This window comes from Lacerta agilis, chromosome 8 (assembly GCF_009819535.1).
Source record: "Lacerta agilis isolate rLacAgi1 chromosome 8, rLacAgi1.pri, whole genome shotgun sequence".
NCBI lineage: Eukaryota > Metazoa > Chordata > Lepidosauria > Squamata > Lacertidae > Lacerta > Lacerta agilis.
In genome coordinates this window covers 62,077,690-62,093,753 of record NC_046319.1, presented here as the reverse complement: position 1 = coordinate 62,093,753, position 16,064 = coordinate 62,077,690, and the positions used below count along the sequence as shown (strand labels likewise).

Sequence of the window (16,064 nt, the reverse complement as noted above, 5' to 3'; positions counted from 1 at the left end):
GGCTTGGCTCGAGGGAACAAGGACTCTGCCTTTGCTTAAGGAAAAAAAGAGGTGATGCCTGCCCCTCTTCACACAAGCCACAAGGGCAAGGCCATTGGGTCAAATGCCAGGCTTGTGTAGTCACTCTATGCCAGGTATAAGTGAGCAGGACTGCCCTTCTTGAGGGGAAGAGGGCCTTGGTGCCTGAACAAGTTGTTAACAGGGTATCAGTCAACCAATTTTGCAATGACAAGGAAGTGGATCTGGTAAGAGCTGTTTGAAAGTGGAAGGCAACAGAATCTATTTTGTGGGAGGAATTTAAGGAGAAGTTGAGCACTGGGCAGCCATCTGTCAAGGAAGCCAACATAGGAGGGTTCCCGTATTTCAAAAAGTGAAAATCCGGACACAAAAGCTGTCGAGCTTTTCTTGGCAAAGTTGTTGTGCTTTTGGGGGGGGGCGGTGTTTGAGCTATTTTAAAGGAAATTTTCCCAAATCCACACTTCCAACATGGGCTGTCATACATCTGGATTTCCCTGGACATTTAAGTGATTCCTACCCAGACATTGTTTCTGACCAGTTGGGGTTGATGGGAGTTGTAGTCCCAACATCTGGAGGGAACCACATTGGTTTCTGCCCTGCCCCTCTGTATCAACAAGATTCTTGCACTGAGCAGAAGGCTGGACTCAAGTCTGGCCCTACTGGTTGGTAGAGCACGGTGTCTGCTCTCTGGTATCCTCTAGATGTGCAGCAATTTACAAATATGCAAATGAAACAAAACAAATAAACGACACCCAACTCAGGTGACTTGCCCCACATCCTAAATCTCGCCAGCCAGCATCATTTCACTGTGGGGAAGTCTTTAATCAGATGAATGTTTTAAATCCTGTTTATATGTATTCACAAGCTTTACTCCTGTCTTGTTGGATTGATGACCCCGTGTTCTGTGTTATATACATATGTATTCAATGCACACACTACAATGGGTAGATGGGAGAGAGACCAGCCCTTACTGGTAGAAAACCTGTTGTGTAGTTGACTGACACCGACTCTCTGGAAAGAGAACTTCACTGAGGATAAATCTGTCTTTGCATCTCTGCCAAGTTCTACAGCTTGCCTTGCCTGCTTCATTAGCCCTTCTCTCTCCTTCTGCTGTTGTTTATCCAGCAAAATCTGCCTTGATCTGTCACAAACCCTGAGGCTCATGCTGTACACTGGGCAGGAAGACGTTTACCCCTAAATTCCCCAAGCTGTTTGCTTATTTCCCCACCTCCCCACAAGAATCCTGGCCACCAGCTGCCTTGATTCCAGCAGAGATCCCCCTTTGTGCGGTGACTGAATAATCTGATTAGGAAGTGCTGTTTCCCCCCCCCCTCCCCATATTGCTGTTTAAAAACCAAATAAATGCTTTGAAATTGGGAAAGTGCTATCCATCTTTCTTCCTCCCACCCCTACCCGGCTTCTGCAGGGGCAGCAGGTCACAAAGCCAAGATGAGCAGTACTGCCTCGAGCCCTACTGTGCGTGGCTGGCGCCTCTGTTCATAAGGAGAGATCAAAGGGTACTTGGAGCCATCCAGTGACAGCTTGGATGGACATAGCTCTTTGAGGGTTCTCATAAACCTATCCATCACTAAGCAGAGTGGCAGCTGCAACTGAGATGGCAAGAGTGATGTGAGATCTTTTGGGGGGCCCATCCTAAACCAGGATGAATCCAGGTCATGTACGGACCATTCATTTAAGACCCCCACCCAAATAATCCTGGGAACTGTAGTTTTATTGCATACAAAGCTACAATTCCCAGCACCCACAAAGCTTTCAGGGCACATGTTCTGCCTTATTTCAAACTGGTGCAACTCCTTAAAGCTGTCTGCTGGAATCAGTAACTTTGTATACCGCAACTGTTCCATCTGAGAGGGGTGTTTGTGGTCCCACTTTGGCTGAGCTACAGCCCAAGGGTGCCTTTTCAGAGGGCAATACAGTAGTTCCTCTGATTAAGTACTTAATTCGTTCCGGAGGTCCATTCTTAACCTGAAACTGTTCTTAACCTGAAGCACCACTTTAGCTAATGGGGCCTCCCGCTGCCACTGCACCACCAGAGCACAATTTCTTTTCTTATCCTGAAGCAAAGTTCTTAACCTGAAGCGTTATTTCTGGGTTAGCGGAGTCTGTAACCTGAAACGTATGTAACCTGAAGTGTATGTAACCCGAGGTACCACTGTAATGCTGCAACAGGCACAGCATTGTAGGACAACTAATAAAGAAGAATGCTGTGTGGATGCTCCAGTATAAATCCACCACAAATGCACTATGATTGTGCCAACAATATGTTGCAGAACTCCTCCAACCCAACCCCCAGTCTAGAAGAGTTGCTTTTTAAAATATTTACATTTTTACATTTATTTCCCTCCATTCCTTCAAGGAGCTCGAGGTGGTGTACATAGTTCTCCCAATTTTATCCCAAGCACCACAAGATCCCGCCCTGCTTTTGCCATCTTGGGGAAGCTCGTCCCCTCCTTCTGAGTGAGCCGATATTCCCCACTGACCCTGGGGCAAAGGAAGCAATGGAAGAGATGGGCGAGCTTGCTGCCTTCTGGGGGCTCCTATACCTTTAAGGCAGTGGATGGGAGCTGGGAAAGGGAGGCTGGTCCCCCTCCCCCAGCAAGCCCCGCCTCCGATTTTGCCTTTGAATTTATTTCATCCCATTGTGTAGCCTGGAGATCTCAGCCTGGGAAGCAGAGAGACCTTTGGCTTTGGGAAGGTAGAGGGAAACAACACGGATCCTGCTCTCCAACAAGTTTGCATCATCTTTCTTTTCTTTGCAAGAAGAAGAAAAGCATCAGAGCCAGGTCGGAGGGAGAGAAGGTGTGTCTACTTTGGAGGAGATGGTGGTTAATTTTTAGCATTTGTTGATGGGAGGACCCTGGGGTGGGGGGCAGGCTGGCAGTGTCTCCGTATAGTAGGCATCCCACCCCCACCTCCCATTGCCGTTTGGCCAGGATTCTGTGGGGTGAGAGGCAAATGCAACAGGGCAGAGGTGTGTCTCTGTGAGAGAGGGTTGGGAGGGATTGTTTTTAGCATTTGATTTTAGTATTTTTAATATATGGTCTTATTGTTCTATGTCAAGCGCTTAGAAGTTGTGATAATTAAGTGGTATATACATCTAATTAAATGAATGAATAAAAACAAAAGTTCATTATGTTGCGATGTGTGGACTGGCTCCAAGGGGTCAAGATCTCGTCTTGCAGTAGAACTGGCATGTTAGAATCCTGACGGTGTAGCATGAACTGTGTAATGATTCTTCTATCTATCTATCTATCTATCTATCTATCTATCTATCATCTATCTATCATCTAATTTATTTATTTACTTACACTTGGTTGCTACCTTTCTTCCATGCAGAGCATCTGCTTTCCAATTGGTCTCTCATCCAGGCACAGACTAGACCCCCGACTTGCTTAGCTTCATCAGAGAGTAGGGACTGAACCATTAAAATGGTTCATTAAAAGTTAACATGGCAGGAAGAAATATTTTTAACTCCCCCTTCTCCCCGTTGAGCTAATTTTTTACTTGCAGGGAAATTTTATTGGTTTGCTTGTTTTCAAAGCCCACCCTGCAGAGCATTCCAGAGTGGTTGCCCCCACCTCTTGTCCAAAGTGGTACATGCCATTCTGCCACCTTAGATAGAACCTGAGCATCTTGTTTCCCTTTTGCTCCAAGATATGTTAAGACCAGGTTGGATATTGACTAAAGAAGGTGGGTATGTGGTATTTGGGTGATGGGCATGCATGTGCGTGTTTGTGCTTGTGCACAAAGGAAGGCCTTAGAAACTAGGAGTCGATGAGCGGTGCTTTGATGCGTAACTGTGACCTGGAGTTTTGAGCCTTCAAAAATGTTTAATGCGGTCCTCATAAGCTTCTTTCACCAGCCTGCCACATTGACAGTCAGGGTTATTATTGAAGAATGATAAAAACGTAACCTCACTTTTTTAACCTATTGAGCTTGCTTCTGGGCAGACCAAGAGTCTCAGCATGGTGCCCACTGCAGAGATAACATTGCACTGTGAATCAGAAAGTCTCCAGTTCAAACTGCACCTCTACCATGAACACAGTAAGTGATAGAGTATCTGCTTTACATGCAGAATGTCCAGGTCCAATTCCTTGCATCTCCAGGTAGGGCTTGTAGAATCTCCCCATCTGAAACCCCGGAGAGCTGCTGCCTGTCAGTGTGGGCAGTACTGAACTAGATGGACCAGTGATCTGACCTAGTCAGTATAAGACAGCTTTCTCTCTTCCTATGTATGTTCCTCTATGTCCTCTAATGGTTGTTGGAATCCACCTGTCTCAAGAGGCAATAGAGTGCCTTCAGGAAGTGAAGTCAAATCACTGTGTTAGCAGCATCAAAGTGACCTCCCTATTTCGCAGGCCTGGGCAGTGTGAGTGTGGAGTTCCTGGGCCGCCCAGATGACTTTTGGCCTTGCTGATCTAGTCCAAACACAAGCAGTGTGCCATGGATATTGGCCTACTCCATGTCCCCTAGGCTAGGCAGAAGATCAGGAAGAGTACCTTCCTCCATTGTGCGGCTCTTCAAAGGAGCAGAGCAGCGTGTCAGCGAGGGGATGGGTCATACATAGCTCAGTGCAGAAGGTTGCAGGTTCAATCCCTGGCATCTTCAGACGGGACTAGGAGAGACTTCCTGAAACCCTGGAGAGCTGCTGCACATCAGTGTAGACAGTAATGAGCTAAATGGATCAAAGGTCTGACTCCCAATGAGGCAGCTTCTCATGTTTCTATCCTCCCCACCTCACCAATGCTCATACATGGCCTAAGGGCATACGAATATGCCTTATGCCAGGCCAGACTGTTTGTCCAACTGGCCCAGTACTGCCTGCTCTATCTGGCAGCATTTCTCCAGGGTCCTGGGCAGGGGTCTTTCCCGCCACCTGTGATCCTTTTAACCTGAACATTCTGCATGTAAAGCATATACTGTTCTACTGATCAGTGGTCCCTATTAGATCTCTTAGCCTCAGTTCCCACATTTGTCAATAATATTATTGATTTCTTACCTGCCTTTCACCATGAGGTTGCAGACTGAGTTGCAGCAACTGAAGAATACAGTATTAAACTCAGTTAAAACTGTTTACATATATGTAAATAATAATGCTGACCTACCTTACAGGGTTATTGTAAGGATGACTGTGGTCATATATAAGAAGACTCTTGAACATGCAGTGCTGAGCCCCAGGAGATAGTTTGATATGGCAACCTTTCTAGTGCTAAGTAGTCCTTGGTTGGGTTGGAACGTCAGTTGGGAACTTCATCTCTGCCACCTTGAGCTCTGTGGAAGGAAGGTAGGTAGGTAGGTTAGGTAGGTAGGTAGGCAGGCTGTTAACAATTAACAAAACAGAGTCAATGTTTGTTTGGATTTCTGCCTTAACCAGCTGCTCTGATAGAAATGAAATGGTGCTGTTTCCAAGGTGGCACTTAAGAGACTTTTGAGGATGGAATGGCTCAGGTGGGCTTCATTCGCTGAAGCCGGTACTGTCCTCCAGGTTGAGGCTCCCCAGGGATAATGTGTCCAGTTTGTACACCCAGAAGTTCATCCTCTTTGCTAACATTGTTGGATCGTTTGGCATCTCTGTAGCCATTACTGATGAACCTGTGGTTCTCAGAACTGACAAGCTGAGCGACTGGTTTGAACTGGTTTGGCAACTTTAGTGTTTTAACCACCCAAATCCTAAAAAAGAACCCAGAGCAGGCTTACATGAAGTGCTGCATAATGCTTGTATAACTATATGGTAATCCATGTTAAGAGATTGTGAACATTGTCCTAGGGATGGTAACTGATTTGTAATCCTTGCATTCTAAATCTATATTGTCCTCTCTCCAAATAGTTCAGGGTGGCATACACTGACCTTCCTTTTCTCTCTCCTTATGGCAACCCTGTGAGGTAGGAACACAGGAGGCTGCCTTAATGCCAGCTCAGGCCATTGGTCTATGGAGCTCAGTATCGTCTCTGCTGGCTGGCAGCTGCTCTTCGGGGTTTCAGAGAATGCTCCCAGCCCTACCTGAAGATCCCAGGGGTTGAACCTGGGACCTTCTGCATAGAAAACATAACACTCTACCACTGAACTACATACAGCCCTTTAAATGGGAAGGTGAGCTTTGTAAGAGTGAGGATCTGAATTCTGGTTTGCCTGGTTTAAATCCTGCTCTCTGACCACTGTACTACACTGGCACACTCATCTGTTTCTGCCCATTTTGCTCTTGTGGGGTAAAGTTACTAGGCAGATTTTATTTCTCTCTAAGCAAATTGCCGTGTTCTAATAATTACCTCTTTCCTTCATCACCAGCCAGGATCATTCGCAATTGGAGTTGTGTTGGAAATGACCCCTCGGGACCCTCTCAGTGCCATTCTGGGCGCTTGGGAGCTCCTCTTCCTCCTTGTTGCCCCTCTCTCCGGCCAGCTGTGCCCAGTCCCTTGCGAGTGCTCAGAACCGGCCCGCACTGTGAAGTGTGTCCAGAAAGAGCTGACTTCCATCCCAGCTGGCATTCCTGGATATACCCGCAACCTCTTCATAACCGGCAACCAGATCGCCCACATCGGCAGCCAGGATTTCAAGGGGCTACCAAATTTGGTCACGCTCTCTCTGGCCGGCAATAGGTAAAGCTCGCTAGAAGCTGGGGAGCAATGCTCAAAAGAAAGTGGAACCAGAGGAGGGGACACACACACACATACAGGAACGTAAGAAGCTACCATATACCGAATCAGACCATAGGCCCACCTTGTCTGCACTGACTGGCAGTTCTCCAGGGTTTCAGATAGGGTTCTCTCCCAGCTCTGTCAGGAGATACCGGGGATAGAGAACTAGGACCTTCTGCATGCAAAGCAGATTCTCAACTGCTGAACTTCCCCTACCCACTTTTTTAGAAGGCAATGGAGTTCATACTGTGTTTGAAATTAAGGAACTCAACAGAGGGCATGAAATAGGCCTAGGGAGGGGTGTGGCCCAGGGAGAGTTCGGAAGGCCACACAGAGAGTTGCCTAGTGTGGGTGGCATTTAGAGCCCAAGCTCTTCCACCACTGTGTTTATGGTAATTTTAAACTGTCATGGCTTCCCTCAAAGAATTCTGGGGGGTGTAGTTTGTTAAGGATGTGGAGTTGTTACGATGCCCCATCTCCCCACACGGAGCTGCAATTCCCAGAGTGGCTTATGAAATCAACCCCTCTTCCCAAGGACCTCTGGGAAATTTAGCTCTGTGAGCTGTAAATGTTTATAATGTATAAAGCAGGTGGGGCCACTGAGTGAGAGAGCTTTTAATACAAATATATAAATATGTAGATGTTGTCTCAGAAAAGGTATTCTACCTTCTCTCACAACAGCTTCTTCCACCACAGCACCTTGTATACACACACACACACACACACACACACCACCTAAAAATAAAAAAATGGCTTTTGATTTACTACTATTGCTTCCGTTCTTATTCAAATGTGATGCCCATATATCCCCTGACCAGGGGTGTGCCCCATTGAAGTCACTGGGGCTTACTTCTGAGTAGACTTGTGTAAGATTGCACTGCTGATTTTGAATAGACCAGTATCATGAGAAGTATCTCTCCTCCCATAATACTAGAACCCAGGGTCATCCAGTGAAGCTGAATGTTGAGAGATTCAGGACAGGAAAAATAGAGTATCCGTTGCAGTCTTCGGTAGCGTTCACCCGGAGTCAGTGTTCCCTGGTCTGTGCTTGCATGTCCTGCCACCTTTGCTTTGGAGATAACAGGCATTACCATGGCAACACACTTGTCGAAGACTGCAATTAAAGCTCTAGACTGATGCTCTGGTGCCCTGTCTCCTTTTCATTGGTGGCAGGGAGTATAAGGGGCAACCAAACTCACTGACTTCTGAGGTCTTTGTATCAGAGGCACGAGGCCTCTGCAACCACCCAGGAGGCTGGCTGGGATAACTGTAGTGCCTGCAAAAAGCTTAGGTCTGAGTGTAAAGGGGCCATGGAAATGAGCCTTTTTTTAAAGGATAACGGACTCTTTCATAGGACTCTCCTGTGGAACTGAGAACCAACATCACTCAGGAACGTTATTATTACTTTTCAGTTTATATCCTACTCTTTCTCCCAAAGAAGCCCAGGCAGCAAACACATTACTAATAAAAACATTTTCAAAAGCACCCTAAAAACTGTTTAAAAGCATTCTCTCAACCAGTGATTTCAAGGTTGCCAGAAACTGGACCTTCCGGTTTTTAACCTCATGAAAGGCAATTAATGTAGGAGACAGATGCACTGCACCAGGAAGGGCATTCTGTATTGGGGAGCCACCACTGAAAAGGCCCTGTCATGCATCATTGCCATCCAGGCAGCTCCTAGTAGAACCACCACCACAAAGGCCTCACCTCCTGATTTGCCACTTAATACCAAAATAGGGTTATAACTGGTATAGAAGTATAAAAACCAAACACAAGCAATGAAGTAGGAACATCCATCATCGAAATAAAACAATTAAAGTACACAGTAAAGTGATCCTGTTAAAATATAAACATCTATCATTAAAATATGCACTAAAACAATCCCATTAAAAGAGAAGACTCGGGCCAAGAAATAAAGGGAATGCCCATCTGCTCAATCTATGTTTCTGTTGATCCACTTTTCTACATGCAATGAGTTTTTAATGTGACAGATCACTAATATATGATACCATCTTCACTTTGCTGTATAAGGTGATGCAGTCCGCAATTCTCGCTTCACTTTGAAATGAGGCACAGCGAGATATCTCAACCAAAATTTTTCCAAAGTGAATTGTTTAAAATATCTTTGGCAGTTGAATCACATCTAGCTCACCAGCTCTGGAAAGCTAAGAATACCTACCCAAGATCTCATCGGAAGTCAGATGGTTCTGTGAGATCTTGCAAGAGCATTCCAGAACTGGTGCACCAATTAACAACAACAACAACAACAACAACAATAATAATAATAATAATTCATTAGTTATATGCCACCCATCTGACTGGGTTGCCTCAGCCACTCTAGACAGCTTCCAATAAATTAAACATGTTGAGCACAGTAAAACAGTAAAAACTTCCCTATACAGGCTACCTTGCTTGCCCCCCCCCCCAGCAAGGTAGAGAGCTTAGCAGCTCATTTTACACTGGTCCTCAGAGTGTTATCATTGAGAAGTTATTACAGAATGATTTAGGTTTGGTCTTTCCTCTCTCTCTCCAGGATTAACACCATAGAGTCACAGGCCTTCTCTACTCTCCAGAGCCTGCGTTACTTGGACCTGAGTCATAATCTTTTGGCTGCCATCCACCCCAATGCTTTCAGTGCTAGGAACAACTCCATCCGAGAGCTGAACCTCAGCCACTCGCTATGCAACTCCTCTGCCATCCGCCCTGTAGCAAATGCCCTGGCCCAGGGGGGCTTCCAGAACCTCTCCAGGCTGGAACTCCCCAGCAATGAAATTGTCTACTTGCCACGCGGCATGTTCTCCACCCTCTCCAAGCTTGAGCATTTAGACTTGAGGAATAATTCCTTGGTGGACATAAAGAACTCCACCTTTGTTGGCCTTGATCTTAAGTACCTTGATTTGACCTCAAATTCCTTCAAGACCCTGAGGAGGGAAGCATTGTCTGCCCTCAGGAGGCAATCGCACCTCCGCCTCTTCCTGAAGGACAACCCGTTTGTATGCAACTGTGACATAGAAGACCTGGTGAACTGGCTGAACCAGAGCCGGCTGGTGGTGGATGTGGAGAAGTTAGCTTGTGCCTTCCCACAGGAACTGAAAAATGCCTCCCTGATGGAATTGGCTGGGGCAGATCTGGAGTGCCACACCAGCCAGCATGGTGAAAATGTTCTTCAGACATCCTACACCGCTTTAGGTGCAGTCCTAGGGGTCATTGGTGTCATCTTCCTCTTTGTGCTTTACTTGAACCGTAAGGGTATCAAGACATGGATGAACAGCATGAGGGATACCTGCCAGAATCTGATGGAGGAGTATCAGTATCGCTACGAAATAGACTCTAATCGCCACATCACGCAGGTTTCGGCACTGGATGTATAATGCTGTTGATAACTTGGGGGGGGGGCTTTCCAATGTTCCTTTGCTGTGTCTATCAGGGACCCTGAACTGATGGCACCCATAGTTTTTGGAAGTGGGCCATTTAGAAATGCCTTCTCTGCCGTTGAAAACCCAAGCCAATTAAGATGGAGGGACCTGTGGATTAAAACTCTGATTGTGATCTCAAAGAGCCTCCTTTTACATTCATCCTTAACATTCTGCAGGTGGTTTGGCTAATTTGAAACTCAAAAGGAAGAGCATATTGCAGTTCTAGGAGCCAGCTCTGCAGAGAACTGAAAGAAAATTTCACCATTCTGATGGGATGTGCCGTCACCAAAACGTTTAGCCTCCTGGAGGAGGAGTCTGGAATCTTATCCTGTTGAGTCTTAAATATTCTGGGGAGTCTATTTTTGTCCCATTTGAACAGGATCTGTCTGTCTTGCTTATTGAGCAACAGGTCCATGGGATGGTGTGGTGCATATGTCAGACATGGCCAAATAACTTTGGTCTTCGTAAAGGACCTCTCTGAGACTGCACTGCTTCTGAGGACACATGGGGGAATGCTATGGTGGTATGCTTGGTCAAAGGCTCCAAACCTCCAACATGCTAGGAATAAGCATGCTTGAGGGAAGACTAGCTTAGAATCATATAGTTGGAAAGGACCTTGGAGGTCATCTAGTTCAATCCCTACTCAGTGCTGGATGCAACTACAGCATCCCTGGCAGATAGTCATCCAGCTCTGCTTAAATACCTTCGGTGAAGGACAGCCCACAATGAAAAAGCTCTGTTGGGTATTTTCTCCTGACGTCAAGCTGAAATTTGCTTCCCTGCCTTCTCTGCCCATTGTTTCTCACCTCTCTGCCATACTATTTTTCCATTTGCAAAGAACTTGTGACAGCATTAAATCTTGCCATTGTCTTACCCTCCACCTTCATTCTCCAATGGTACAGTTATAGGATAGCTGCTATACATTCTTTTTCTGTGGCAAACTCCACAGAATTATTCCACTGAACAACAGGAATCTTATTTGTCTCTTCCTTCTTAACTAGAAAATGATGGGTCTGTTCTTCTCCTTGCTGGTATCAGTAGTGTGCTCATTAGAAATCAAGCAGGGGCTCTTCACTGGGATTTGGAATAGTGTTGGCAAACTCCACAACAATGCTGCTAAATTCAAGAGTACATTCTTTGTCCCACCCTTGGGTCTTCTAAACAAAAACAGTGCCCAGTGAGCTGACTTTGATCATGGTTGAGAGCATTTGCTTTGAGCTGGCATTCCTTTTGTTTGCAAACCCAGCTCAGCCAAAAAAATCAGCTGTGTGGCCTCAGAGACACTGTCCTCTCTTAGCTTGGTCAGCAATGTGGTGATGTGAACAATAATCATGGCAATGATAATGGTCCACCTACCTTACAGGGTCGTTATAAGAACTACTGAGAAAAGTGTATATTTGCTGAGTGTTTTATTTCCTGCAGTGGCCCTTGTAGATAGGGATGGGGAACTTGTAACCTGTAGGGATGTAGCAACCTTTTCCCAACTCCCATCAGCTCCAGCCTGCATGGTCCATGGCCGGAGATGATGATGATGATGATGATAATTTATTATTTATACCCCGCTGATCTGGGCGGCTTCCAACAGAACATTAAAATGCAATAATCTATTAAACATTAAAACAGGGCTGCCTTCAGATGTCTTCTAAACGTCTAGTAGTTGTTTTTCTCTTTGACATCTGGTGGGAGGGCATTCCACAGGGTGGGTGCCACTACCAAGAAGGCTCTCTGCCTGGTTCCCTGTAACTTGGCTTCTCATTGTGAGGGAACCGACAGAAGGCCCTCGGCACTGGACCTCAGTGTCCAGGCAGAACGATGGGGGTGGAGACGCTCCTTCAGGTATACTGGACCGAGGCCGTTAAGGGCTTTAAAGGTCAGCACCAACACTTTGAATTGTGCTTGGAAACATACTGGGAGCCAATGTAGGTCTTTCAAGACCGGTGTTATGTGGTTTCAGCGGACGCTCCCAGTCACCAGTCTAGCTGCCGCATTCTGGATTAGTTGTAGTTTCCAGGTCACCTTCAAAGGTAGCCCCACATAGAGTGCACTGGAGTAATCCAAGTGAGAGATAACTAGAGCATGCACCACTCTGGCGAGACAGTCTGTGGGCAGGTAGGGTCTCAGCCTGTGTACCAGATGAAGCTGGTAAGACAGCTGCCCTGGATACAGAATTAACCTGCGCCTCCCATGGACAGCTGTGAGTCCAAAATGACTCCCAGGCTGCGCACCTGGTCCTTCAGGGGCACAGTTATCCCATTCAGGACCAGGGAGTCCTCCACACCTGCCCACCTCCTGTCCCCCCAAAACAGTACTTCTGTCTTGTCAGGATTCAACCTCAATCTGTTAGCTGCCATCCATCCTCCAACCGCCTCCAGACACTCACACAGGACCTTCACTGCCTTCACTGGTTCTGATTTGAAAGAGAGGTAGAGCTGGGTATCATCTGCATACTGATGAACCCCCAGCCCAAACCACCTGATGATCTCTCCCAGCGGCTTCATATAGATATTAAAAAGCATGGGGGAGAGGACAGAACCCTGAGGCACCACACAAGTGAGAGCCTAGGGGTCTGAACACTCATCCCCCACCACCACTTTCTGAACACGGCCCAGGAGGAAGGAGCGGAACCACTGTATAACAGTGCCTCCAGCTCCCCACCCCTCTAGACAGTCCAGAAGAATATTATGGTTGATGGTGTCAAAAGCCGCTGAGAGATCCAGCAGAGGTGGGAGGTGAAGTCCAACATCTTGAGAGCCGCAGCTTCCTCCTCCCTATCATAGAACCATTTTGAAGGGCAGCAGGAAACTTGAAAAGCACTTGCAAGTTTGAGCTTAAGTAACAGAAATCTCACTGAATTTAACAGGGTTTACTCCCAAGTAAGCATGGAGAGGGTTGCAGCCAAAGTTATGCAACACTGATCTGCTCCTTTCCCCAGGAGTTCTAAGGAAGAATAAATACATTTTCTCCTGCTGGTCTTAAGCATATGGCTGTTTGGTTCCTCCCCCCCTCCCCCCCTGATGTATTGCATTTATTTAAGGGCAATAATTACAAAATTAGAACACTCTAAGATATTTTCAACATGTCCACAAACCATTGTAGTAGGACACAACTCAAAAAGTAAAATGCATGTTAGTCCTTACAGGGAAATATTATTTTGTTCTGGTTTTCAGTATTTAACACAGTGCCTGCCATTGTGATAGACATGGGATAAGCCCAACGATGGTGCAATTTTATTACTCTTCTTTTTTATTACTCTTCTTCTGATATCAGGAGGGGAGACAAAATAATATTGACAATCACAAAGCATAAAACATTTTAACAAATGCAACAAATATTTAACAAACAAACAAAACCAAGGCAAGAGTTGTTTCAGTGATCCAAGCAAGCGATTACAGAGCAAGAAGAACAGCACCAAAACCTACAGCCCCTGCAATAACTGTTGGCATCTGGGGGTCGAACGGCCAGCTGACTAGCCCCCAGCTGGATCGTCTCCTTCCAGCCGGCACACTGGAAGTTCCCTCGACCTCTGGTGCGACATAAATCAGTGACCCAAGTCTACAGACATGGGCACACTCTATTTAGCAGAGCAGACTGTGCAACACAAAGAGGCTTGAGGCTTGTGAAGACATACTAGGAACTACGGATTTATTAATCATAAATCAGAACAAAGAAAGATGTCGTCTCTCTCCTTCCGCCTCTTCCGAGACAGAGAGAAAAGCAAAAGCAATACAGCGGAAGTTCTGCTTGTTCCAGCAAGCAGTGCTGGAATGAAAACAGACATGCAACACACAATAATCCCATGTCTGCAACTAAAGGTGGAATGGAATTTCCCAACATCTCCACCCACTTAACATTTTTGTACGGCAATATGTTTGGCAGTGCAGTGACGTTACACCCATTTTCTAAACCACTTCGCTGGGTGCTGGTAGCGCAGGTGGAGAAATCCACAACACAGCAGTATCACATCATGTGTTCTGCCTCATGTTAACGGATTCCAAAACTCTGGTCTCACAAGTACCCTTTTCCACACAATGCAGCATTCTCAGGGTGTCCTCTGTGGTTAGCGCTGTGACATGCAAGTTATTTGGGGTGGAAATCTGGTCAGCGGGTGTGGTCGGCTCATGAAAATGAGTAGCAAATATGAAAAAAGCTATTTTGCTGGCAATAAATTCTGAGATCGCCCATGCCAATCCAAACCCATCATATGTAAGATGTTACTTTTCCATGCTCATCGATGATTACCATCAAGTGTTTGGTTGCAATCCTAAGGATGGAAGATGTCTCCAACATTTCTGCCATGAAGGTAGACATGCCTTTACAGCTCCTGCCTGAGCCAGGGTACCATTGACAATGCTCATCTCTGCAGTTGCATAGCATGAAACATCTAGTCTGGGCCATATCATCCCCATCTGGCAGATGTAGGTGTATTTCCCTCCCATGTTTGATGAAGGTGTGCTGCCCCCCCATGTTGCCCTGCAGATACCCTGCTGTACTATAGCCCCCCCCCATGCTGCCCACTGCCCTTGCTGTTCTATGCTACTGCATGCTGCCATCTTATCCCCAGAACTCACAAAAACAGACTTCCAACAGGACCAAGAAGTGAATGTAGTGAAAAAGACGACAGAAGTAGTGTACATAGCTTATGATGAAACTTCAGCAGACAATGTCAGTTCATAAGGATATTGTCTAGCCTGACTTTAAAAAAAACCCACCCAAAACCCTGCAGAAACCTGACCAGCCTTTAGAATACATAGCAATAGTAAGGAACCTCCCTTGTCAAAATGCAAACAAGGCCACCTTGCTTTTGAAATAAGGCACTGGACTTCAGTCCCACACCTTGAGACAAGTGAAAAAGCTCCAGAAGGAAACAGCTTTACGGAAAAAGCAGCTGCCCCTTCCCCTCACTCATTTCACTTCTCATGGGAGGATCAATTTTAAAGGCCTAGTTGCCCTCTAAAGCCCACTTAGACCTAGGAGACTTGCTCCTCACAGGAAGCAACATTTGTACTCTACTTAAAACGCTAAGTTGGATTCTGTGCCCAGTGGGGTTTAGACAATGCTATGTCTTTTGTGTGAACATCAGAGGCATCAGGGCCTTGCATTTCATTCTGTTATGTTTTGGAGGAAACAGCTCCCAACATGGGGTAGCCTTCATCATTGTTGCTGCCACACCCCTCCTTTTTCAGTAGTGAGGTACCATTGTACCCTGTATCTATCAGAGTACAGCGGTACCTCTGGTTACGAATGGGATCTGTTCCGGAGCCCCATTCGTAACCCATGACGTCCATATCATGAAGTGCCGCGTCGGTGCATGCGCGTGACGTCATTTGACACGTCTGCGCATGCGCAAACCGTAGAACACAGAAGTAACGCGTTCCGTTACTTCTGGGTCGCCGCGGTGCGTAACCCGAACATACGCATCCCGCAGCGTACGTAACGCGAGGTATGACTGTATGTGAAATGCTGTAACTTTTGATTGGATAAAGGCCTGATTCAAGAATGTATAAAGGGAAGCGTCCCCTGTTGGGAGGGGCCGGACTTTGGAACTTATTCCTCCGTGCCATTGCTTGCTGTCGGCAAACAATTAAAACTTTCTTTCTTTATTTCTCTGTTGCTGCATGGTCATTTGACTGGCCTGACCAATTGCTACAAAACTTCTCCACGTCCTCGCAAAATGCCTGTTTCCAGTCATGAAATGCACCCATCGCTGGCTAGTTTTGAATCCTGTTTGTTAAGAACAGTCCAGAGTGGAGAGAGATGGTCCCAAGAGTCCCCAAAATGGCCTACGTGTCAGAGAAATGGCAAAACATTGGAAATCCCTTCAGACAGCCCTGCTTCAATTTGTCATTCAAGTAAACCTCCTCTTCCCCAACAGGTAGAGATGCTGCAGGAGGCATTTAGTATTTCTATGCCACTTTTCGCTCACTTGAGTGGCTTACATACAATAGAGGAAAGAAATTAGGCTTTCTGTGCTTT

At 46.2% G+C, this 16,064-nt stretch overlaps 1 protein-coding gene across 1 annotated transcript; it reads left to right on the top strand.

The window, feature by feature from the left end:
• The first annotated feature begins 2,644 nt into the window (after positions 1–2,644).
• On the top strand, positions 2,645–10,463 carry LOC117051470 (trophoblast glycoprotein-like). Its single transcript, XM_033157870.1, has 3 exons — positions 2,645–2,838; positions 6,326–6,636; positions 9,209–10,463. The coding sequence occupies exons 2-3, from the start codon at positions 6,359–6,361 to the stop codon at positions 10,044–10,046; spliced, it is 1,116 nt and encodes a 371-aa protein (XP_033013761.1). The 5' UTR covers positions 2,645–2,838; positions 6,326–6,358; the 3' UTR covers positions 10,047–10,463.
• The last annotated feature ends 5,601 nt before the right edge of the window (positions 10,464–16,064 follow it).

What these genes read in the sequence shown, in the direction of transcription:
- LOC117051470 (XM_033157870.1), top strand. Translation starts at nt 6,359, where the DNA reads ATGACCCCTCGGGACCCTCTCAGTGCCATTCTGGGCGCTTGGGAGCTC. An exon ending in CTCTCTCTGGCCGGCAATAG is followed by an intron (nt 6,637 to 9,208) that starts GTAAAGCTCGCT and finishes CTCTCTCTCCAG; the next exon opens with GATTAACACCATAGAGTCAC.